The sequence below is a fragment of the Ptychodera flava genome, chromosome 4 (assembly GCF_041260155.1).
Source record: "Ptychodera flava strain L36383 chromosome 4, AS_Pfla_20210202, whole genome shotgun sequence".
Taxonomy (NCBI): Eukaryota; Metazoa; Hemichordata; class Enteropneusta; family Ptychoderidae; genus Ptychodera; species Ptychodera flava.
Window position 1 is genome coordinate 17209356 of NC_091931.1, and position 27461 is coordinate 17236816.

Consider the following 27461-nt stretch of genomic DNA (forward strand, 5'->3'; position numbering starts at 1 on the left):
GCTTATTCTGTAAAAACACCTTCACGTCATGCCAACAAAGAGTGCCTGATCTACACAGAAAAGAATGGTATAATTGGGTTGCATAAAATATTACTGCTGTCAATTTTTTTTAACAGCCTCTTTCCATTTGATTCACCAGTACTGAAAAAGGGGAAAAGATCACTTACCCAATGACACCTAATACTATTAAAAAGTAATCTAACGCTATTTCTTTCTTGGACAATGTTCTGCAGAAAAAAACAAAAAGGCAAACGTTTGACATGACAAATATTAACAAATGCCGATATAATAGCTTTGCATTGCTTCTTGAAGTCAGTGTGGCATCCTCACAGGGCAGGCTCTTTCAGTGCTGTAATTTTTCCCACCTGAATTTTAGTGCAACATTTTACCAATTTTTGTGCATTTTTCTGCAATTGTTATGATATTTTTTGACCAAAGGGACGTAACTTTCCATTGGCTACAGTTTTTTACCAAAATTTTGGGAAAAGCTGAAAACAAATTGCCTTCATCTGAATAGATTGTTTGCACTATATTTTATAAAGGCAACAAAAATTGACTTTACCACTCAAGGGGGTTAACATGATGGCGCCATACCTCACGATGTGTAACACATCCCCACATTTATATTGGATGGCATAACGCATAGATAATGGTTATCCAGAACTCACCCTTTGAAGAGTTTGAGGTGAAATGAAGCTGGGAGAATAAATGCAAGTAGAGTACAGCAGGTGGCACCAACCAGTAACATCAGAGTGCCAAAATTTGGAATGGCAAGGACCACTAACCCTGTCACCGACACCATGACAATCCGCACGATATTCTGTGGAGAGATAAAAGATAAATAGCATTTCTTGTATGATGATTGTTTATGTTGGCCGGAATCATCAAATCACCCATTTTTAGGGATACCACACAACAACTCTTGATATTACCTGTATTTTTACTCGTTGCTTGGCAACTGAGATTCTTGCTGATACATCTTGATTGTGCACTTGTTGGAACTGATTGCAAAGTGCTGGTATGCCATATAACTATGGACATACATGTACTAAAGTATTCAGTGCCTCAGAAGAATGCTGGCATGTTGATTAGTTTGAAGTTTGAGATTTGCAAATTGAAGGTCAAAGACTGGATATTTCATTTTTGACATTTCATCTACAGCGTCCCTCTTGACATTTCCATGCATCAAGCAAATGCAGGAGTTACAATTTTGTAGGAAAGATTTTTGTGACTGTGCTGGTCAAAATGGCAAAAACAATGCAATTTATCCAATAGTGATCAAAACACTGATACTGTATTAGAATTTGACCATTGTTTCGTTGCTCTAGCATCAGTCAATGGCTTGACCGGGGGACAAGAACTTTCAGTTTTGTTCATTTTTCTTTTTTCTGTAAAATAGTTCACAATACAAACTCTGCTCTTCCATTTTAACAATCACTATGTATACAGATTTCATGTACATGGAGTAACAAGAGATATACCACCACAGGGCCAGAAGGTGCTATTAATCATAACAAATGTGTAAAAATTGATTATGTAATTAATCAGTTTATAATTATCAACGTTGTAAATAGAAATGTGATATTTCAGTCATGTTTGTAAACTTTCATGAGTACCCAACTGCACTGAAATCAAAAATGATGTTCAGAATTTACACCAAAGTTTTACTGTCATAGCAAGTAAATATACAATAAAGACAGTAAAATCATATGTTTTTATAAACAACATCCATTATTATAAAAATTATAAATTACATGAACAATTTCACATATTTGTTATGACTAATAGCACCTTCTGGCCCTGTGGTACAACACAAGAGGAAACACTACAGGATACTAAGCTTACCCCCTGTATGAAACTAAGATCTTTATCTGGCAATACTCTCTTCTCAAGAGTCGCACTACGGGAAACATCATCACGGGGAATGTAAAGTACAATGAAAAACACAGACAGGATTTCACAATGGCAGGAAACAAACCTATGAAAGGAACACATACAGGGAAAATATTTTAACTTTCATGATCAATGTTTCGGCAAAAATTAAGATGGAATGAATAGAAACTATAGAAGATCTGTATGAAGGCCTGTGCAAAGAATTGAACCTGGTACAATTGTTATTGCTAGTATGTTATGACAACAAGAAGTGTGGACGTTGTTGTTATGTATCTTTTTGCATGTATCAAGGCCTATAATTCTACTCAAGATAATGAAATGACACACAAAGTATTTTGTAATTTAATCTCATTTACACGGATGACAATTTCATAAAATTCAGGTCCCCACATGTTCATATGTATTTGCAATGATCATATCACTTTATAATTTATTCTGGAGAGTGGGTATTTTTCATCAATGGATCAGGAAGTTCCAACAATACCTGCCCATATGGCGTAGGACTTTTCTTTCACATACTCAATTATAATTGAGAAAAAATTATCATAATTTATGGCAACCATCTTTGAAAAACTCATCACTACCTTCACAGAAATATTTGTTGTCATTACACAGTTCAACTTTGGTTCACTGCTTGCATCAAACTTCTGTAACTCAGCATGGAATATTTTGGGAAGGTAAATTTCAAATATCATGAATCAATAATCATAACTGGGAGGGATAAAGAATCACTTACCAATTGGTAAATTCAGTGTTATAATATTCTCTGTTTCCGGCCCAAATGACTGTAATGAAAAAAAAATAAAAAGTGTGATTTTCACATACGTTTTCAAAGTCACATCAGCGAAAAAACAGTAAGTGACAAAATCAAGTATGTGCTTGAAAAATTATATCATGTGTAAACATTGTTATTTGAAATGCTGATTAATATTGCAACCCCAACATGGAACACTTGGTAACATTCTTACACTTATAATAAAATTATCAGTCAGTTTACACATTTGGAAAATACTTTCTGTTGCTTTGCATATTTGGAAATATTCATCACCTTGTGGGTGAATGAGATATTTTAGAAAGAAATTTTGCATCCTGCATGGTTTGCTGTCAAGGATAGTCTATGGCAACAGATGAGAAAGAATTTCATGTTTGTATTACAGGCTATGGAAAACTATAATATATATATATATATATATATATATATATATATATATATATATATATATATATATATAGTGACTTGATTGACATGAGGGGCTTACACTTACCAAATATCCACACACACCAAAAACTATATAAAGTGTAGTTACTATAAACATTGCAAATATAAATATGCTGTGAAAAGAGAGACAGAAAAAGGTACATCAATAACAAAAATACCATATTCATATTCTACTGTATATGATAGTCATTGAAACCATAATTGTCCATTTACTACCGGTGAAAGGAGGGCATCTTGCCATGATTTAGTAAATCAGAATGAAAACGCTAAAACAAGAGGCAAATTTTGTCATTTCCTCTGTACTGAAATTCTCAAGCACTACCGGTACTCTGGCATATTGCAAACTGAATGGTTGTTCACACTGTATCTTCAAATCATGATCACTGTACTCCACAGTGCTGCTAAAACATGTAAAGCTACGCATGTTCTCAATGGTGGACAATTTTAATTTACGAGATAACCATGTTAACAATCAAAGCTAAAATAATTCTCATGGCTGAACTATTTCTTTTCAACCCCATTTTGCTCAGTTTGACCCTTCAGTATGATACGATACCAGCAAATGATAGTTTTATTTAAAACGATTCTGATACTTCTTTCGGATAACTTCATCATCATTGATCACACCGTCCTACCATATCAGTGAAATGATTTGACACCAAAAGGCAAGGCTGCAACTGGTATTTAAAAATAATAATGGACCTTTACCTTCTAAATCTATGCCTTTTTTCTTTGAGAACTGACGCTTCAAGAGATAAAATCATTCCGGCACCCTGGAAGAGAGAAAAACAGTTGTCAAATTATTGATGTCAACCTACTGATTGTGTCAGTCAACAGCGCCCCCAAGAGTCAATACTCTTCAATCTGTTGAACTTTTCCAAGCTGCTTTTCTGATCATGCGACCTTTAATAGCGAGCAAAAATTTTCTCTGTGCATTTCCCCTTGGTGAATATGTCTCATAAGACAAGCTGTATTCCAAGCATATTATACCACCACATATATTTCATTCTGTCCATGAAGGGTCAAGTCTAACCACCCCACTCGTATTCACCTGTCAAAGTCCAACACTACCACATAGTAATTCATACTGATTGGGCTAAACCATTGTGGTGAAGAGGTGATGTCTTTCACAACAAGGTAGTGGTACATTCCTATTGTTTCAATGGGGAGACTGTACCTGCATACATGCACTAGGGATTAAAGGGTCAAACTTGCTGTTATTATTATCAATACATGCTCAGTCATTTTGGAAGCAATATATTCATACAAAGCTTCCGTGTAAAATTAACTCAATCTCTGACCATCCATCAAAATAATATCTTTAAAAGAACAAACTCAACATTGCCATATGTTCAAAGAACTGTTGTTCCAAATAGGTAGCTGTGGGATCAAATGATAATGTGCTCCCATCTGTTATACACTGAGGTAGAATGGGGCCTTGGCGATGGTTATTTGGACTCTCAATACAATAGCTTTATGATCTACCACTTGTTGGGGCTAATTTTGAAGCTCTTGCAGTAAATAGAATTTTCACCATCTTATTTTTGCGAAAATCTAAAATTTCATTATTTACCAGTAGAGTTAACACAGGGATGACAGCCAGTTTGGATGTCAAATATTTGTAATTTTAAGTTAATTTGTCAAAATTTGCATCGTGACCCCTGATTTTTATTTCAGAATGGTTGAGTTTTGTAGAGGAAAGTTTGAGTAATAGTTTCAGTTTTTTACTTTCAAGGTGAATATAACCTTACATTAAAGGTGCCAGCAGCTCACGGGGCCTTAGCACTTGTGTACAGTGGCTAAAAAAACAACCAGAATGACAATTCTTACCCTGTAGTTCCTGAGATACAGGTCAAGGTCATAAAAAGAGTTTGAAAAAAATTGGTCTGATGCATACCATTACCCACGGGTTTAAATGATTCATAGGTCATTCAAGGTCATCTAAAAAGTTGGGAAATCTTGATGATCCTATACTTGCTAATATTCGAAAGGAACAAAGCTTGCAGCCTCTATGTTCTGAAATTCTTAAAAGTAGGTCAAAGGTAACCTTAGGTCATCAAAAAAGTTTGGCAAAATTTATTGTCCTATATCCACCAATATTCAAAAGAACAACCCATATAGCCTATGGTTACCTGGCAGTTTTGTAGAAAACTTTGCTACCATAATTATCCCTGCCCATTAAAAATCAGTCCTCTAACTCTATTGGCTAGCCTAAAATTAAATATGTACATAATTAATGAGGTACAGTAAGTGGCTCCACCAGATGCCTCATCCCACTGAAGGGTATAGCACTTGTAGTTACTGATTTGTAGGCGTACTTGTTCAATTGAGGTCAAAGGAGCTTAAGTCTTTTACTTTCGAGGCGCATACTACCGTATAAGTAGTCTCATTCACGACCAAGAATACACACCAGGAGTTCATCTGGCAAATTTCTAGCACTAGAGAAGCAAATTTAATACACTTTATAATCATTTGGAACTCAATGGTTTCCCTTATGTTAACTATCTTGGTACTAACTAGATTTTCAATTTCACAAATTTTTAAAACAAGATGGCCAAGGTTAACTTTCCCTTTTAAAGGGTGAAAAATCAATAAGTTCACAGTCGTTCGACATTGGAATGGAAATAGTAAGATTTTGACAATCTGGCTGTTAGTTCGTGAGACACACTCTGCTTAGAACAAAGTGAAGATTTGGTTATACCGGTAGTTCTTTTTCTGATGGGAAGGTACTGTTTTGACAGTTTGATAATTTTTTCCCTGATGGACTTACTGACCTAACATGGATAAAATTTTCTTTCTGTGTGCAGATAACGACACAATGCAACACTGGTTGTACCAGTATTCTGTATTTGTTTCCATAGAAACAGGATCAGTACAGGACCATCTGTGCATGTGTTAGTAGTGTCCATAAGATTATAATGCAAGCACTCGCCCACACAGATGCACAATTTTCACTGTACGAGTTTTCTCATATATGTGTACATACCTCATAACAGTAGATGGCAATGCCTAGAAAAAAAGGCAGGCCTGAAAATGACATGGTTTTGGGATGTAATCTGTGGAGAAAAGATATAGAAAATGGTTGTTTCAGTGATTATGACATAGATGTGTTTGTGTATGTCATTCTGAAAAGCCAGCAATAGTACTATTTCTGAAAACTGACTGCCCACACACGGTGCTTGAAGATGGCCAAAATCTTCTGTCACAACTTTAAGATACTTTGTAAAGGTTGTGTACTTCAATCGAATGATCTGTGAGAATGTATGATCATTCGAAATTGGATTTATTCTGCAAAGCTATAAAATGCACAAAACATTTCACCAAATCTCAAGAACACGCGAGCTAAAAAGAGTAAACATTTTATAAATGATAGCTAAAGATTGTGACGTGATATTCACCCTGAAAACACAGGGAGGTAATACGGGGAAATGATTTCCATAACATTCTTTGGCACACAACACCATCCTATTAGGCATACAATACTGACATGTGTCTCATGACGGACTACTATGACGTGGGAAATATATATTCATCATTCAGATAATCTCCTCGTATATTTCAGGATCTGCTTGATACTTACGATATTTTGCTGACGTGTTCAAAGTCGAACCAGAACACCACAGCATAGGCAGTTACATTGGCAAAGTCTGCAAATAAACTGTTCAGAGAGAGAGAGAAAAAAAATTAAAAGATGCTCTCTTTTTTATATTGGTTAGAATGATTTAATGAGGGTCTGGTCTGCGGTTTCTTGCTGTGTCGTATTGATTTATGATTCCTTTCAAATAAAAAGGTAACATTTGCTTATAGAATACAAGAGTTTCAACATCTAACACAGACCCCATTCATCCCCATGATCCTATACAACGGTCCACTTCACCATGGGTTACTATGGAATATATCAAAATTTATGGGTGAAAGGGTTTATTCATATGATTGACAGCTCTTGTATCTTGTGTATTTTGAGCAAAATATAGAGGGCATGTAACAGAGCTACAAACAGGAAACATTGGCTACGTATCGACAATCACATGTCTTTTTATCCCACAAACCAGGATCAATACTTTTCCATCTACAAAGAGCCCGTCTACATAGTCTGGCTAGGATGAATGACGCAAATTGAATTTTCAGACAGCTTGCTCATTATTATCAGTTTAGACTCACAAAGCAGATATAACGTATGACACTCTATAGTGCAATCTATTAACTAATGGACATGACAGTTTGGGGGTTCATAAGATATGCACTAACCACTCAATGCCACTGTGATATATTTGTATCAAATATGGAACAATACACTTTTATGGAAGGAAGTAGACACATATGCACTGACATTCCACAGATTTTTGAAAGGCGGATTTATTCACTGATTCCATGTAAAATTTATGACTTTCATGCCGGAAATCTTTATGAACTGAATACAAGATAGACGATGCTTAAAAGGAGTGTAAAAATAGGCTTTTCACTCGGTGATAAAAACGTGTACTCCATATAGACAAAGTATGGTGCTCAGTGTATGAATAAACTCATTTTTAACCCAACATTTTGTTCTCCCTAGAGTACCATTCCTATCAGCGCTAAACATGGGCAACATTTTCAGTATTTTGCTAGAGTAGACAAGTTTTGAATGTCACCGAAACATCAAGAACTACACCATACAAAGAAGGTCTGTTGATAAATCTATGCTTGGTTTGGCAAAATTTTGAATCTGGCTTGTGACTTGCAAAGCTGGGCACATCTGGTTTTGACACTTGCATATTGCTATTTACGTATCAGATTTTTTAAACAAGCGACCTAACGGCTGCTATAGCTCCGCTGTGTTTATGGAGAATAACTATTTTTGACACATTTTGATGAAGAAGGTGGAAATCTTTAATAGCTCATTTCAATGGCCAGAAAAAAGTGGCTAAAATAGCTGCAAAAATACACAATTGAAGATTTCATCATAATTTGAATATATCACATTGGATCATCCCTAAGAACATGTCAACCAAAGCTATTTGACGAGTAGTTTTTTGAGAATGAAATTTTCTGACCAAAAATGGCAAAAATTGCCCAAAAAATAAAAATTCCAGATTTCGCCATAATTTCAATATATCATATATTAAAATAATCCCTTGGAACCTGTATACCAAATATCAAAGCTATCGACTTGCAGTTTTTGAGAAACACATTTTTTGACCAAAAATGGCAAGAATTGCCCCCAAAATACAAAATTACAGATTTCATCAGAAATTGAATATATATTACTTAGTTCATCTGTAGAAACCTGTATACCAAATTTCAAAGCTATCAGATAAGTAACTTTTGAGAAACAAAGATTTTGACCAAAAATGGCACAAATTCACCCAAAAATACAACAATTGAAAATTTCATCATAATTTTCGATAAATATAATTTAGCCATCAGATGAGTAGTTTTGGAAATACACATTTTTGACCAAAAATGGCAAAAATTGCCCCAAAAATACAAAATTACAGATTTCATCAGAAATTAAATATATATTACTTAGTTCGTCTACCTGTATACCAAATTTCAAAGCTATCAGACCAGTACTTTTTGAGAAACACATTTTCTGACCAAAAATGGCAAAAATTGCCTTAAAAATGCAAATTTGCATATTTCTGCACAATTTGAACAAATCTGAAATAGATCATCCCTAGGGACATATGTACCAAATATCAAAGCTATCTGACTAGTAGTTTTGAAGAAGATTTTTAAAGATTTTTTTACCAAAAATGACAAAAATTGCCTTAAAAATACAAATATGAGAATTTCACCAGGATTTGAACAAATCTAACTAAGGTCACCCTAAGTAAACTGCATATCAAATTTCAAAGCAATCGGACAAGCGATTTCAGAGAAGATTTTTTACCAAAAACAGTAAAAAATGCCCCAAAAATACAAATATGCAAATTTCACCATGATTTGAACAAACTTAAGTGAGGTTACCCCACGTGAACTGCATATAAAATTTCAAAGCAATCGGACTTGCGATTTCAGAGAAGAAGGCAATTGTTGACGGACGACAGACAACGGACGCAGGACAACGACGGAAAATCAACCTATTTGATAAGCTCTGAGTCGCTGACAGCGGAGCTAAAAAGGGGCAGTAGATAATGAGAGAACAGAAATTATTGCCATTTTCTCTTTGGGCTCTGTCTCATAACTCATTTATCAAATGTTTCTGAATGCTAAGATACTGGCAGACACATATCAGTTAAGTGAGGAAGATTGGCACAGAACTTCTCTGACAAAATTGGTGTCGAGTAATGTGACTGATTAAAAACATTTTGGGATAGTAAAGGCCACTGACAGGCTGACTGATTTAAATGTACATGTTGAGTTAAATTATCATAGTGGTGGGAACGACAATTTAACTGGTTGATGAAGGTTTCTCATTTTGGGAAAGTGTGCATATACATGTGTGACTGGGAATCAGTCATGAACTTGTATTTTCTGAAGCTGATCGCTCTCTTCCTTACCAAACATTCCTTGATATTCTGCTTTGAAAAATTCATTCAAATACATCATCAACACAGTAACCCATACATTACCCTACAACTTGTACTAGTGCCAGTACATTAATGCAAGGATATCTATTCTAATGAAATCTACAATTTCCTGTTTTTTTGGACAGAAAAACCGATACACTGGAACTTTTACACTGTATTTTGTTTTGGGGTTTCTAAGTCAATTTTTGGCAAAACAGAAATTTCTAAGTGAAATTCAAACATCGAGAAAATCACTTGAAGAGTACTAAACATATCTGAAGTACAGCGACAACAAAGTTTGAAACAGTGCAGTATACATATCAGCTTGGATGTAGATAATAGGCAGAAGGCAAAATAACAAGGTGAGATTGACAAATTTCCAGATGTAAATGCGGAAAAAATAAATGTTTAGGAGTTTTGTGATGTATAATTCTGTGCATTATATAGCAAGCTACAAATCCATTTCCACCTTTGGGAAGCAAGTTTTCACCTCACTGTAAAATTTGCTAAATGCCTGTATATCATTATTAGGCCATTAAGAGAAAATTCTTTGTTTGCCGTCCTTGGATTTTCGAAAAACCTACCAGCCAGTCAAGGAAAAAACAACACAGACAAAAAACACAAGTGTATTAACATACCGTACAAATGTAAGCTCAATTTTTATTTGGTTTCTCTTGGAAAAATAATATTTTTATTTGTAATAGTAACATTGTGTTTTTCTTAATTTTCTCTGAAAACCTGCCTGCACGCGGAAAGCAGACAAAGATTTTTATTTAAACCGCCTTATGTGACATATGTCCCTAAGTTGAACAGACGCCATGTGTTCTGTTTTACCAGATCCATGTTATACAATGCAAAGAGAAAAGAAAGTATTTGCTATCATATGTGGATATTATTCAATGTTTTTTGAATAGAAAAGTGACATGAATTCATATGATTAAAACTTTGAAATTTTGTGATTATATATGAAATCAATATTGCTGTAAAAAATATAAGTCATGAATATCACATTCTATGTTCAACTAGGTTCAATTATTTTTTCATGAAAAAGGCTTTGGCTGGCTTTACAAAGTTTTCAAGCCTATGCAACCATTTTGAATTTTATACTGGCCACGTTGGCCACTGTTGGCTTGCATTCAGCTGTTGTAAATACTGTTTGAGATTCTCTAGGCTGTGCCACCATTATGTACAGCTAGTAACTCATGATCATTTACATCAGTTTCATTGGGAAATTCAAGTTTTTTTATTGATCTATATGGGCATGATAATTTTTATCCTGCAACACCTTCATGTCACATGAACAGCACACTCTCTCGAAAAGGCGGTAAAACTACCAGAAAACTTCGGAAAATAAGCACTCCCACAAATAATATCTACCAGTATTTAACACATGTAGAAATACACTGATTCACTAAAAGATACATGCATTATGCATAGCTTAGATTTGTTGAACGTTCAGGTGCAAAAAATGGATCAAATTGACAGTTATTACATTGACACTGGTACTCTCCCTTTCAAAGTAAAATGACCTTTGACCAACAACGGGTCAAAGGTCAAATAAAATACACTGGTGATCACTTGTACTGCTGATACAGGGGATTATAAACAAATATTTATACTCATGAGTTCACATCTGTTGACATCTATCATGAGAGGATTTTGCGTGAAATGTTACTAATAAAAAGAACAGCACTTTTGGATATACATAGCAAAGTGGTTGATGGCTGGTTTAACAAATACTTGCTCCTAACTGTTCATTTATTGGATGATAAAGAAGAGATTACAGCCATCTTGTGGCAGCTGGTATTAAATATCATGTAAAAGATCATTCTGAACAAATCGTGGGAGACGTATTTCTGAAGGCAAATGTTTTTAACATAATGAGTTCATTTAGATGATCTAAATTTTCAAATAAAGAGTAACTTGCGCTATGATATTCATACCAGAGAAAGCCTGAGAATTTTTCATGTTGATTTTGCATCTGGTTATTTTCATGTGGACTAGGTCTAGAAGACCTGCTTTGTAGTCCTGTCCCTAACTGTCTGTCTGTAAAATATCAAAATTCTATCCATTTGCATTTTACCAACATCATGCAAATAAGACAAGCGACCTAGCGGCCGATATAGCTCCGCTGTGTTTATGTACAGAATAACTATTTTGACACATGTTGATGAAGAAGGTGGAAATCTTTGATAACGCAATGCAGTGGCCAGAAAAAAAGTGGCTAAAATAAGCTGCAAAAATACACAATTGAACATTTCATCATACTTTGAATATATCACATCGGATCATCCCTAAGAACATGTCAACCAAAGCTATCTGATGAGTAGTTTTTTCAGAATAAAATATTCTGACCAAAAATGGCAACAATTGCCCCGAAAAATAAAATTGCAGATTTCATCATAATTTCAAAATAACACACTTAGTTCATAAATAGAAACCTGTATACCAAATTTCAAAGCTATTAGACCAGTACTTTTGAGAAATGCATTTTTTGACAAAAAATGGGAAAAATTGACCCAAAAATTCAAAATTGCAGATGTCATCATTATTTCAATAAATATAATTCAGTTCATCTATGGAAACCTGTATACCGAATTTCAAAGCTATCAGATAAGTAGTTTTGGAAATACACATTTTTGACCAAAAATGGCAAAAAATTGCCCCAAAAATACAAAATTACAGATTTCATCAGAAATTCAATATATATTACTTAGTTCATCTATAGAAACCTGTACACCAAATTTCAAAACTATCAGACCAGTACTTTTGAGAAATACATTTTTGACCAAAAAAGGGCAAAAATTGCCTTAAAAATGCAAATTTGCATACTTCTGCACAATTTGGACAAATCTCAAATAGATCATCCCTAGGGACATATGTACCAAATATAAAAGCTATCTGACCAGTAGTTTGAAGAAGAAGATTTTTAAAGATTTTTTACCAAAAATGACAAAAATTGCCTTAAAAATACAAATATGCAAATTTCACCACCATTTGAACAAATCTGATTTAAGTCACCCTAAGCAAACTGCATATCAAATTTCAAAGCAATCGGACAAGCGGTTTCAGAGAAGAAGATTTTTTTACCAAAAACACCAAAAAATGCCCCAAAAATACAAATATGCAAATTTCACCATGATTTGAACAAACTGAAGTGAAGTCACCCCAAGTGAACTGCATATAAAATTTCAAAGCAATTGGACTTGTGGTTTCAGAGGAGAAGGCAATTATTGACGGACGACGACGGACGACGACGGATAATCAATCTATTTGATAAGCTCCGCGTCGCTGACAGCGGAGCTAACAAGTAATCACACATTATGTGCTGAATATTTTTTGAATCAACATCTCTTGAAGAATTATGCAACACAGACAACAGGGACGTAATGCCCATTACTTGAATAGTATGATTCACTGGTAGAAATTAAATTCTGTACATGTACTTAGGTAATAGACAGATAGGGGAAATCTCATCAGTGCTGGAACATAGAAATTTTATTCATAGAAATATTCTTCTTTTACACTCAAGCTTTAAGGTAGCAATGTGCCTAGCAAATGAAAGACTTAGATTTTTGCTCAAACTTAACTTTCAACCACTGTCTTATCAAATCAAGAAACTTTCAACCATTGTCTTATCAAATCAAGACCAAAAGTCAGGGGTCATAGTGCAAAGTTTTAGAGAAACAAATTACCTGACATTACCGATATTTGAAACTCAAAATGGGCTCCATCCATGAGTTAACTGTATGGAAAAATAAGCTTTGATTTTCGAAAATCTACGATGGTGAAAATTTTTCTTACTCCAAGAGCTTTAACATAAGCCCCTACAAGAGGTAGATCAGAAAGGAATTGTTACGATATGAGAGTCCATATATCTGTCCCTGAGGCGCATTCTACCTTAAAGGCATGGGTCCGGCATCAGATTGTCTTGCCAGGAAATTTACTTCCTAGATTACGATTTCAATGGAAAACAAAAGGCTATGACACCTCCATAAAATTCTTACAGACAAGACCAAACTCAATCCCTGGGATTGAGTCCCCTTCAATTAAATGTACCTTTCGAATTTCCTGAATAATATGTCTATTACATTACACTGAAAATGATGTAACTTCATTGAAGCTTTGGTGTTGAATGTGCCGACACGACTTTCGTAAGTAGTTTACCTAAAAATCGCCAGTTTGTGTAACTTTCTGACCATGGTGAGGAGTGACATTGGAGGAAGCAGGATAAGCAGCCACTGGTACATGTGCATCTCATAGACAAAGTTGGAAAGATTTTCTGTGATGAAGATGAGGTACGCACAGCAAAACCCTGCAAGATTCATGGAAAGATTGAACAAGATTCGTCATTAGTAAATAAAGCTGCTATTTTACAGAAAAAAAGCATTGCACATCACATAACTTGCTTAAATGATTGAAATTTGTCTTTATTAGTGATACTTGATCATCAGAAATCAAAGAACATGTAAATTATATAGGTTGATAGCTGTGCCACCAGGAAACTTATACAACTGTATATGAAAATCTGTGAGGTAGATTATTCTCTCTATAACAATGAGCAAGATGACGGTGATTCTCATTATGCAGGATGCGTCTAACCAAGCAACACTGGGAAAGAGTTTCAGAAAATCTAAATAAAATGTATCATCTGAATGTTTCCATGACTACCTATAATTTCCCTCCCTGTGTTGCTATTGGCTATCTCTGTCATTGAATTTTTTAATAGCTTCGGAACCCTAATTATTTTGGGCTTCATGTGTACGTATTCAGCAGATTGTAGGAACAGCTGACGTGTTGTGATAAAAGAAAGAAAAACTGATATCTTTGTGGGAATTATCTCAGTTGAAAAAGGCAGAAAATTACAGAGATGTCAATCAATCTAAAAAGTTTGATAATATGAATCTGAAAAGTTTGATTATAAGAAGGAACATCAATAATGAGAGCAGAGGCTGGGTCTGATGAGTCAAATTTTAGTTTTTAAAATTTACTCTGTTGTTGTTGTTTGTTTGTTTGTTTGTTTATCATGACCAAAGTGATGCTATGGTATCGATACAATGGCATCTCTGGTTCATTTCCAGCGATCATTTCCCATCAAAAAGGGTTACCAAATGAATTGTTTCAAGGTTCAGGCCAAACATCGTTGTTCCTGGACTCACAAAATGACACTCTACGGGGCCAGAAAACCTGTGAATACTGATTGCACTGCATTATGACAGATGCACGGGGACCACAGAAGTAAATTACTGGATCACTGGCTTCACCCTGATACAGGTGCTATGATCATCAAACACTATATGTAAATGGACTAGTTCATTTCTGTCAATCCATCCCAAGCCAAGTCCCACCTTTTACATGTACATGGTGTAAAAATTTCTGGAAGGGAAGTGATTTTCTTTAGAAGTTGCAGATATTTAAAGCACAAGTACCTCGTGAACAATTTTAAACTAAAGACCTCACTGTGACTATTTGCCTTTGACATAACCACTGACAAGATGAATCATTTGAGTTCAGACATGATAGTTGAAGTCTCCTGGAAGGAACTTAACTAAATCAGATTAATGATATGCCATTTATTTATTTTTATTTATTTTACTTATCTGTACATTCATGTACAAGTGAGTACATGCACATACCCAGAACATTTAGTATGTTGTAGAGTTTCATTTCATGCGGTTTTGTCCGATTGTTACAGACATTCCAAACACCAAAGGCATTGTATCCAGAACTATTCCCAACATTGAATTCATGACGAGTCTGTCAATCCACAATTGCAATGCCCACCCACTCTACCCGCATGGATCTTCGGCATGCCAAATCCTCACAATATTACAAGCGGCAGTGTTCTCCCCGAGCAATTAAAGCATGGTGGCCTGTACTCTTTAATTTTGGTAACACAATACATCCATAAACATAACAATGAATCATATTGTTATGCAAATTAGCTGATATGCTATTAGAATTTCTGGTGACAACACTGGTTAGCCTCATCAAAATATTTTCATTACTTTATTTCTGAAAGTGACGTCATCAGGATACAAATATGGGATGGTAAAACACACCAAAGCTGTTGTGCTTATCGACAGTAAAGTTCTATTTGGCCAGCACCACGTATGCACAGGAAATAACGAATTTGCATTTAAATTTATTTTTGACGTAGAAAACCATATGTGCGAAACTAATCCTGACGTCAGTGAGACTCACCATTCAGTGGTTCAAACCAAACATGCACATAATGTAGCTTGTCTATACTATTGATGAACAAGCCACCCAATTTGATATGGAGACAATCAGACGCCTTGAATTATTTGTTCTCAAAAATGATCAAAATTGATGTAAAACAGTACATATGTCGGGTCTTCTGTGAATTACAAAATGATACACACTTTGTAAATGACCTATAACAGCTCACCATAACAGTTGGTGATATCATAAGTATAAGCAGATTAGTGTCACACATACACTGCTGCATGAAAGATGTTTTGCGGCATGATGCTTGCTGATTAACAAATAATCTATTCAAACACAAAAAACTATAAAATGGTATATGAGAAATCCACCTACCTGTTTGGGACACGATGATTGTGACATCAACCAAGATTTGTCCTTTACTACCCATAGCATGATAGCCTACACAGGGAGAGAAGAAATGTCACTTTCAGCTGAATTTTTCATTAGCACCAAACTTCAGAGTTGTTTCACTGGTGTAAGCTTGCCACTAAGGGTATTTAAAATCTAGATTTCAAGATACTAGTAAACTAGTTCTTGATCCTGCATGTCATCATCATCCAACCGGTCATTGAAATATATACAGCTTTTATTTTGTTAGCATCTATGACAACATTCACCACTGTATTCACACTAAGAACGGTTCAAACAGTTGCTGTTGTGTTTTGACGGAAATCAAAATGTACAATATCAGTTCATACAGCTTTTATTTTGTTAGCATATATGACAACATTCACCACCGTATTCACACTAAGAACGGTTCAAACAGTTGCTGTTGTGTTTTGACGGAAATCAAAATGTACAATATCAGTTCATTGGTACAGTTTATTAAAATGAGGGAAACGCAGACTTTGAATATGCACACTCATACAATGAACTAAATAGTCAATTTTTTTTAAATTACTGTTGGCTTAGTTTGCGTTGGTGTAACAGACATAAAACACATAAATAGAATAGGATGACAACAGGCTCAAATATTTATGGCAGATGGCATTGATCTCTAGTGGTTACCTCAAGACAGCACTGCCAACACATCTATATACATCACTGATATCATATGATTTAACATGTTCAGTGAATACTAATTATAAATATACGCAGATTTGGAAAGTTGGTATAGTACTATACATGTAAGATTCGTTCACTTTAACATTAAGTTATTTATTTATTTATTTATGTCTTCATTCATTCATTCACATATACAATTAACACACAAAGCAATCTACAAATTCAATAGGAATGATATTCTAAAGAAGATGAAAATTGATGATGAAGTCAAAATGTCCAAAAGTGACGCAGTTCATGACTGATGGTACTAGTAGTTTCCAACCAGAAACAATTTCAGGAACATAATATTTCATAGCAAGAATTTGTCTGCATGCTCAGTGGCTTCTGTTCTTCAGTATAAATCCCCAACACACTCATTCATACACAGACGCAGACACACTAGCTGATACAATGAGATGTTGAACTGAAAGACTACAGCTGTTGCTGACCTCAGGTCACCGGGGATAAGAATCTGACAGCTAATTAAAAATGGAAAAAAGGAAACTGTAACAGATGTGCAGGGCATACATACATGTACAGCATATGCATATTCTTTATATTCATATATCCTCCAAATGTTACCAGATTCAACCAATTCAACTTTACATTATCATTGCAATAAATATTTATTTGGAATCACCACCCACCGAGTGTTTGATTAAAGTACTATTTGAGGCACAGATTTTTCACTCTTTTGGTGTAGGCTGCTGAGAGGATATGCAGATTTTTTATTCTTCATTGATGTAAATCAAATTTAAACAGATTTGACGCTGGTGTTTTTCATGGAAGAAAATATCTCTTGGCGGGAAAATCATAAATATAATGTAAACCATGAAAATTCACTATACAGTGTACATTAACTTATGTCAGTGTACATGTTTACAGGATATAAAAGATTCAACATATAGTGAATATTGATTCATAAAATTGCTACCTGGGCTGTAAAACTTCACCATTTACTTCCAACTATTGCCACCGATCGATTCAGATAAATGGTCATCAAAAGACAGACCTTAAGTCTGACAGATGAACTCCATGCAAAACCACGGCACAAAAATACAAAACCCCAACACACTGTCCACACAATATTGTTCCCCTTAATATAGACAGTTGATGGAGGGTATTCCATAGGTCAAAAATATCCACATATCATTTTAGTTTTGTTGTATCTAGTTTTCTGTATTCAACTTTTAATTGCTATATTTGTATGTAGCTATTTTTCTTTTTCAGTCAGTTTTGCACGATAATGAAAATATCAGCAGCAACTGTAACTGAGTATCATTATTATACAATTACCGGTTTTATCCATTTTTTAAATTATTTGCACAAAATTTTATGATTCAACATCCATTACTTAGTGATGGCTCACAAAGCAAAGCATACTCACAGGTACTGCATGCTTGTGAGAGTATTTTGACATAAAAAACCATTTCAAAAGTTATTGAAAATACTTGGTTTACTCACCAACATCACCATAGTCTATATCACCAATTGCTGGCTGGAAATAAGACAATAGATATCAGAGTTAAATGTGCTCATGAAAAAGATAGCTACAATGGATGAGAGTCTAAAGATGATGGCAGACAGAAGTGTAAGATGTGATGCCATTCCTTGGTTAGAAAGCATACAAACATTAACCATTAAATTCAAAGTCTGCTTTGAGATTTTTGTTTGTCAGGCAGGTAGAGGTATTCTGATAACCTTGGTATTCTTTCAGTGCAGGTTTGCCTGTATTCATACAAAGCCCTTCATTACTATTGATATGTATTCATTACAAATGTCTCATTGAACAACAAGCCACGAATTGACATCAAAGATGAGCTTTGACCGTACCTTGGTGTCTTTCTTGGCTTGCTCATCGCTCGGAACAAAGCCATTCATCTCGATGTCTTCTTTCCTGTCGGATCCGTTCATAAGCTTCTCTTGCTCAACTGCGGTGCCCTCGTACGCCTCTTTCTTTGGGGGTTCTTTCTTAGAGCTATCTTGTCTCTCTGACGTACCAGGGGGTATCTCTCCTAGAATCTTGTACTTGCTGTCGATGATCAACAGCATAGCTTTGACACTGCAGGAAATGAAACAAATAGATATTGTATTAACTTACATGTACATGTATTACCCTCTAACCACCATGGTTAGGCCCAAACCCATTGTTAGAAGTGGTGATTGTGGACCTGTTCACAGGGAATTGGGGATGGACAGGTTAAAAGTGATGACACTCTGATGAATTAACCAGGACACATGGTACACACATGTTCTTCATTTTGGTCAATTATGTTTGGTTGATTTAAGTGACATTTCCACCTTTAGCATCTTTATTGAGCACTTTGTACCCCCAAACACATCCATCTGTGACATTGGTTCTACAACATCTTCCATTTGGCAGAATAAATCCTAAATGTACATGTACATGTACATACCGGTATGTAAAATGGAGCACACAACACTACAAGATTGATACCTTTTCAGTAAATTATTTTAGCTTGTATCTATGGTATGGAATACAAATACTGGTCAATAACAAAAAGTATTTGTAGTGAAAACCCCACATTAAAGTCTATTGGTCGTACATACTTGGGTTTTTTTTTAAAAAGGGATCACTATTACGATAATGAGGCCATTATCATAAGTGCATTATGCAAAGTACAATGTACAGGTATTTAATTTTTTCATGTATAACAACAGTAGTTTCAAAGTTCACAGTTTGTCTCTCTAGCATGTACTAGTAAGCTTTTGGAAACACTTATCATGCGTGACGTTACATGCATGACACACTGTTGACAAACAAATTACTGTAATATGTCCAAAATTATGAATACCCACTACACAAATCTATGTTGTCAAGGTAACATTACAATTTCAGTTTGATATACCAATGACAACAAACTAGAAGTAAAAGAAAAACATTTTTGTCTGCGATAACTAAATGCGTACATAAGGACAATTTTGCAACACTTCTCTAATGGTGTATTTCTTATCTGTAGATTTATCTTTGAGATACTTCACATACAGGCTGTAGGCTGGGTGATAAGAGGGGTTTCATGATATCATTGTCAACAAAATATTCAGCATGACAATGTATGTCTGCAGTTATCACCCAGAGTCAAAATTTTTTTCTCAACTGTCTATATTTTTGAGCCATGGAACAGTACGTTTGCAGCATGGGTTATGCACACTTTCAGTTTTATCAATTTACTGGAGCAATTCATGGATGGTTACGTAAATATGAAAGATCAACTTCATAAGTAGTGTTGGGCAAAATAACATTAATGTTTCTCCAGTTGAAAGAAACATGAGTGATGGAGAAAATGTTAGCACTATGTTTTACGGTATTCACAATGGTTGCGTTCTCAAAGGGATCACTGTGTATGGTTGCACTTTCCTGCATAGACAAGAACAATTCTACTATCGGTGCACCATGTAACATCATGTGAATCTGCAGGCAAGGCAGGTGTCACCATACCAACAATTCACAGGTGTCTCGGGTCAAAGGTCACCCAGAAGGGGTACCAGTAAGTCTGCCAAGTATTCTGGTAAATTTGCTTTTTCTGCACGACGTGAATATGACAATTAGACAATTTGAAAATTTGCCAAATACAAAGTCGATTATCATACAGCACGCATGATTGTGTTTCAGTCCAATATTTTAGAGCAAATACGAAATATCATCTGTGGAACTGGTTTAAAAATTATTCAAGATATCTTTTTGAGCTTTCATATCTCTATGGACTGTATGATATGATGTGAAATATCAGGATGCAATTGACCAATGAGATCAGGCCATTTTCTATCAGCATTAATACTTTTGTACAATTTTATATGCATCTAGATCAGAACAGAGTTCAGACTTGGACACAAAAGACACCAGCAAACAAACATTTAAACGTCAATATCAGCAGTAAAAGCAAAGCATACAAACATGATCTATCAAACACGCTCTATCTTTGCTACAGGAAAAATGTGAAATTTCTAAATTGTAAACAATGTTCCACACCGTCAGTGTACATATACATGATGATGAAACAGAAAAGTCACCTATTGTGAAGGTTGCAACTGTTTTCTATGACAACTTTCAAATTTAGATCATCTGAGACCTTTGAGCAACCAAATCAACATTGTGTTAAACATAATATTGAAAAGGAAATAAACAGATTTGTACAGGTAAACAACAGGGTGACCCTCCAAAACACTAGATTTCTTAACTTTATTCATTTATTGGTGTGCCATCTACATCTAACACAAGCGACCTAGCGGCCGATATAGCTCCGCTGTGTTTATGTAGAGAATAACTATTTTTGACACATGTTGATGAAGAAGGTGGAAATCTTTGATAGCTCAATGCAGTGGCCGGAGAAAAGTGGCTAAAATAAGCTGCAAAAATACACATTGAAGATTTCATCATACTTTGAATATATCACATTGGATCATTCCTAAGAACATGTCAACCAAAGCTATCTGATGAGTAGATTTGTGAGAATAAAATTTTCTGACCAAAAATGGCAACAATTGCCCCCAAAAATAAAAATGCAGATTTCATCATAATTTTAAAGATCAAATTTAGTTCATCTATAGAAACCTGTATACCAAATTTCAAAGCTGTTACACCAGTACTTTTGAGAAACACATTTTTTGACCAAAAATGGGAAAAATTACCCCAAAAATTCAAAATTGCAGATTTCATCATTATTTCAATAAATATCATTTAGTTCATCTATAGAAACCTGTATACCAAATTTCAAAGCTATCAGATGAGTAGTTTTGGAAATACACATTTTTTGACCAAAAATGGCAAAAATTGCCCCAAAAATTGCCCAAAATACAAAATTACAGATTTCATCAGAAATTCAATATATATTACTTAGCTCATCTGTAGAAACCTGTATACCAAATTGCAAAGCTATCAGACCAGTACTTTTTGATAAACACATTTTTTGACCAAAAATGGCAAAAATTGCCCCAAAATTACAAATTGCAGATTTCATCATAATTTCAATAAATATCATTGAGGTGATCTGTGGGAACCTGTATACTACCTTGCAAAGCTATCAGATGATTAGTTTTGGAATACACATTTTTTGACCAAAATGGCAAAAATTGCCCCGAAAATATAAAATTGCAGATTTCATCATACTTTCAATAAATATCATTTAGTTCATCTGTAGGAACCTGTATACCAAATTTCAAAGCTATCAGATGAGTAATTTTGGAAATACACATTTTTTGACCAAAAATGGCAAAAATACCATCAATGACGCTGTACCTTCTCTAATGTGTGGCCAGGTCAGGTAATTGGTTGTTGGCATGGAGTTATTCGTAAATAGTTGATGATGTAGGGGCATGAGGTGAGATATGGACCCAAAGAACCCAAAAGATGATTAAATACATCAATCAGAAAAAATTCTAAGCTACAGTATAAACTGCCTAAAGATAGTTCAGTGTGGAAAAAAGGTTAAATAATTCAGAAATAAGAATTAACTGTCCAAAATAGTAATGACGCACTTCCCTACTGACCTGAGTGCATGTGAAATACACAACCTGGCATCTGTAAATTAAATGTATACCAAGTGATCATTTTAAGTCACTTTTAACTGTTTTTAAGGGATATTCCACAGAGTCCTGTGGAAATGATGAAAAACGCTTATCTGGTCTTGTGTTTGTAAAACCTCATGGCTGATAATTGTCATAGTATTCAAAAGAAATTGAAAGTGAAGAAATTACTGTTTTTAATAGGCATATTTTCCTTGAAATACATGACCGTGTAAAGAATATATGCTAAAAGTGTTTAAGAGTAAATTCCTTTAAAAAAATAATTTAATCTGTGACCAAAGGATTTTTATTCTTTGAGTTTACAAATTCAAACATTGCAATTTGTTCAATCATCTTGCGCAGCGCAAAATTTATAAAGTGACTGAAAAATAAAAAAAATTAGCAGAATTACAGTCTTTGTGATGTGAAATCATGGGTTGACATCACAATAATTGTTAATCTGTTCGAAGTATTTTCTATAATTTAAAAAAGAAAGTTCATGCAGAAACGGTAACATATATTGTCAGCAATGTAGTGTTAATTTTGACTTTACATCAAAATATGCCTTTGCTGGATACCAAATATGTAGGGCGAAATATTAAAATCAGCCGTGTTCAGCAAAATCCACACCACAGCATTGATCCTTTTCTAAGTTCATTTGATTTGCTTATGTTTTCCTTGTATGACAGTCAGTACAATATGGAACTTGAACACAACACAGTGAATAAGTATGCTGTAAATGAAATGGTGTGGCTGCATCCACATGCAGCAATAGGAGTGCCTTTGTCTCTCACCCTCATTTCCAACCTGTCCCATCCCTGAAAAAATAGTTCGGTCTTTTATTTATAATGTTAATAATTTCTGTATTTGTTAAAATGTGCGCATCTCAAAACTTTTGATCATAAACATTTTCATTGTTTTTTATAGCTGACCAGTCAGTTAACCTGTTTATTTGAATATTTGCGCATTTTTTCTCAGTATTTGACATTTTCAGAATAGCTTCTTATTCAATTTGTCATTTTCTAAAAGTTAAAATGCTCCTTTGTGTGGTCAAGCTTTCCACAAGCATCAAATGTTGTACTTCATATAGGAAGGTCTCCTCTAGAGGGCGGGCATCATGAATAGTGTTTGTTAGTTATTTCCTCCACATAAACTTCTGCTTGTACTGTAAACAATGAACATGGCCGACGTCCGATTTTCTTGTCTAAAACTTTCACTTATTTTCGTTCATATGACTCTGAAACTCAAGGAAACGATTGGGAAGAAAGAGTTATCTTGAAATATTGAGGTACTCGCCGATATTTTGCAAAATTAAGTGAGAAAAAATGCAAGGAAAATGCCGACAGGCTTACACAACGACCGGTTTCAGACTCAGAGGCATATAATCATCTGCAGATTATGCAAAAGGCCCATATCACGTGAGGCCATGAGGGGATATCCACGCAACTCAGTACCAAACACTAGCGCACACAGGGTGAGCAAACACAAAGTGAGTACCCTAACGTCAGCTCAGTAGTCTGTAATAGATCGTAGTCAACTAAGAACCTTGGAGAAAGGCTTACATGTAACACTGTGGCTATGCCACTAAGTCCTTTTGATTTTTGTCACAGCTCAAAATCGTTCTCCTATACCTCAACCTGAACCATGAACACCCCACCAGTTTATGATTTGACCCATCACAATGGCATAACGTCAACGGATCTTGACAGACGGAAGTATTGACAGACGGAAGTAGTTGACACCAGCATACTGGTTTTCAACTCTAATACCTTCTCTGTCTATAAATAGACACGAGAAGGTAAAAATTGCCCAAAAAGTAAAAAATTACAGATTTCATCAGAAATTCAATATATATTACTTAGTTCATCTATAGAAACCTGTATACCAAATTTCAAAACTATCAGACCAGTACTTTTTGAGAAATACATTTTTGACCAAAAATGGCAAAAATTGACTTAAAAATGCAAATTTGCATATTTCTGCAAAATTTGAACAAATCTGAAATAGATTATCCCTAGGGACATATGTACCAAATATCAAAGCTATCTGACCGGTAGTTTTAAAGAAGAAGATTTTTAAAGATTTTTTTACCAAAAATGACAAAAATTGCCTTAAAAATACAAATATGCAAATTTAACCATGATTTGATCAAATCTGACTCAAGTCACCCTAAGTAAACTGCATATCGAATTTCAAAGCAATCGGACAAGCGGTTTGAGAGAAGAAGATTTTTTTACCAAAAACACCAAAAAATGCCCCAAAAATACAAATATGCAAATTTCACCGCGATTTGAACAAACTTAAGTGAGGTCACCCCAAGTGAACTGCATATGAAATTTCAAAGCAATCGGACTTGCGGTTTCAGAGAAGAAGGCAATTGTTGACAGACGACGGACGACGACGACGGACGACGACGGAGAATCAGCCTATTTGATAAGCTCCGCGTCGCTGACAGCGGAGCTAATGAAAGACAGTTTTGATGTGCCACACAGCTGATTCAAGAGAGTTCTCTTTGATTCCAGAAAATGTTTAATATCACAGGTTTTTAGGAATTTCGATTCAAACAATTGACTCAATGAGTTGAGAGATCTGACAACTTCATCAATCTGCGTATTTGGGGAACATTCAAGTGCTATGCAGCTGATACCCTGAGTGCTGGAAGTAAAAAATATTCTGGCATCATAGACAGGATTTTTCCTATCTATGACTAAAGGACTAAGGCATGTCAAGAATTTGCAATTTCTGATATATTTCTCTTGTCTCCTGATATGATTGTAATTGCTACATGATACAGATTCAATTGGAACCCTAGTAATATGACAGGAAACCCTGGTAGAAATTCCTGGGGTGCTAGACCAGCAACAAATACATGTACACTGATAGAGCACTCTTTCCCTACTACATTACCACACAATACATGTACATGTACTGTACATGTACTGTACCATACACAGCCATGAACTCAGAGTATCATAAAGTACAACTGCAATATCTTTTCAATTTATTTTCATCATTTTAGTTTAATGCCACTGGTTGCTCTATTGTTACATACACCACAATGAAATTTGTAACACGTACACCATAATGTTTAATACCTTGTTACACGTACACGCCTGTATGAATGTAATATGTGCTCTGGAGTTGAATGTTGAAATTGTCCAGTGGATAGTCATTGTATTTTGACAAAGCAATGATTAGCCTGTGCACTGACTGACTACAACACAAAACATTAAACATCAATCTTCAGCAAGAAGGTTTAAGTACTGTACTACATCACAAGTTCTGAAAAGACTCTGAAAGATAATGTTGGCTGTACCCTCTCAAGTTGTGAAACCAAAATTTACTGTCTAAAAAGATTAATGTATATCAGACAATATGGTATATACTGAAAAAATTGGAGTGTTTTGCAAACTAATCAGCTTCTTCACTGGTAATGCTTCATCAATATTATTATAATAATCTATTCATTTCTGTCCTGTACAACCATGCAGCTCTATTGTACTGTATTACAAAACAACATGCGATACGACTCTATAAATCAATGCAACATGGAAATATCGTATTTTCTTGCTATCATAATGATGTCATATTAACCATTAGCATACATTTATTTGCATTGGCTATTACACTACCTGAGATTTGATCCGCATCAGATGCGGATGAGTGTTTGGTTTTCAGCTTTATTGTCAGTGCAATGTTTGACATCATTCAGTAAAACTGAAATGTGAGATTTGCACAGGCTTCTCTCTTGCAGTTGGTCAGATTACTGATAAACACAAAGGACATACTGTAGCAGAGGACCTGAGCACATCCCTTATCTTCTTTTAATGAGGCTGAAGTACCCATAGTTTCTACGTGTCAATAATTACAATTGTAATATACATAAAATCACATAATTTTCTGTGCATTTCCTGTCACAATACAGAAAACTGATGGTTGAATAACTCTACTGGTACAATCACATTGCGAAAATATATAACAGGAGAAGTCTTTTTTCCTGCTCCATGAACCTAAGCAATGGTTATGCGAGTAGCTGTTGCCAAAACGAGGCCTGTGGTTTATGACAATATTTTTTCATCATCGCTACTTTGAGAAGCTACCTGTATATTGTAAATCTGCACATGGAGGAATTTGAGTATGTACTGCCCTGTTATGCTTACCATATTTCAATTTGAAGTTTTGGCAAAACAACATTTCAAACGTTAAAATCAACATGAACATCATTGATACTGTTCATTTGAAAAGTGAATATGATTAGATAGAGGTATACCTAAAAGGTGATATGATATCAATTTCTAGTATAAAACGAAAAAGAAATTACAGAAACCTACACTCATTTCAAAAATTTCACATCCAAATGCAAACGCTAACTTTTTTCACAAGATTTTCAGGGATCACTTTGGGGCACAATAACGCGATATTTATGCTCAAAAATCAAAAAATTGCATTCAGAAAAATCACTTGGGCAAAAAAGTCGCGCCGATAATGCAAATGGCGCGTGCGTGATACATTTACGCGATCTAAATTCATCAGTAATATTTTGCAGGTTTTCAGTACAGAACCACTCATTGTGTCGCTAAAGAGAGCGCTGTACCAAGAACCTGTTGCAGAGTTACCCGTTTCAAATGCGTTTGTGATTGGTTGCCAACAGGAAGTTGTGTGTTCATTGACAAATCATTGGAGTCGATACAGCATTTATTGCTGATGTACAGCGTGTTGTCATCGCTCAAAATGGCGCTTTCGAAGGAATTCATGTCCAGTACGAGTGGTAGTGCGAAGAAAAAACGAAGATGCACTATTCTGGACCACAGTCACTCGTGAGCTATTCAGCTCTGGGACTATTCGCCCCATAGACGTGTGTACATACGTCTATGGGGCGAATAGTCCCAGAGCTGAATAGCTCACGAGTGACTGTGTTCTGGACTACTGTACTTCCGTTACTCCCGCACTAGAAAGTATGGATTTGATCGCCTCCGATTACAACCACAGTGTGACAGTTTTCGGACAGGGTAGTGAATTTCGCCCAAAGCCGTTTCATAAATGACGAGCACTACGAAATC

At 35.1% G+C, this 27461-nt stretch overlaps 1 protein-coding gene across 1 annotated transcript in view; it reads right to left on the bottom strand.

The window, feature by feature from the left end:
* Window positions 1–27461, bottom strand: part of LOC139131039 (uncharacterized) — a 39163-nt gene that overhangs the window by 5394 nt on the left and 6308 nt on the right. Inside the window, exons 3-14 of the mRNA XM_070696964.1 lie at window positions 18712–18940; window positions 18343–18376; window positions 16168–16233; window positions 13771–13918; window positions 6693–6770; window positions 6099–6168; window positions 3821–3885; window positions 3159–3225; window positions 2630–2678; window positions 1846–1978; window positions 669–820; window positions 168–227 (exon numbers count right to left, since the gene is read on the bottom strand). Of these exons, the coding sequence (XP_070553065.1) occupies window positions 790–820; window positions 1846–1978; window positions 2630–2678; window positions 3159–3225; window positions 3821–3885; window positions 6099–6168; window positions 6693–6770; window positions 13771–13918; window positions 16168–16233; window positions 18343–18376; window positions 18712–18940 (970 nt within the window). The 3' untranslated portion in view covers window positions 168–227; window positions 669–789. The remainder of the gene's footprint in view (window positions 1–167; window positions 228–668; window positions 821–1845; window positions 1979–2629; window positions 2679–3158; window positions 3226–3820; window positions 3886–6098; window positions 6169–6692; window positions 6771–13770; window positions 13919–16167; window positions 16234–18342; window positions 18377–18711; window positions 18941–27461) is intronic.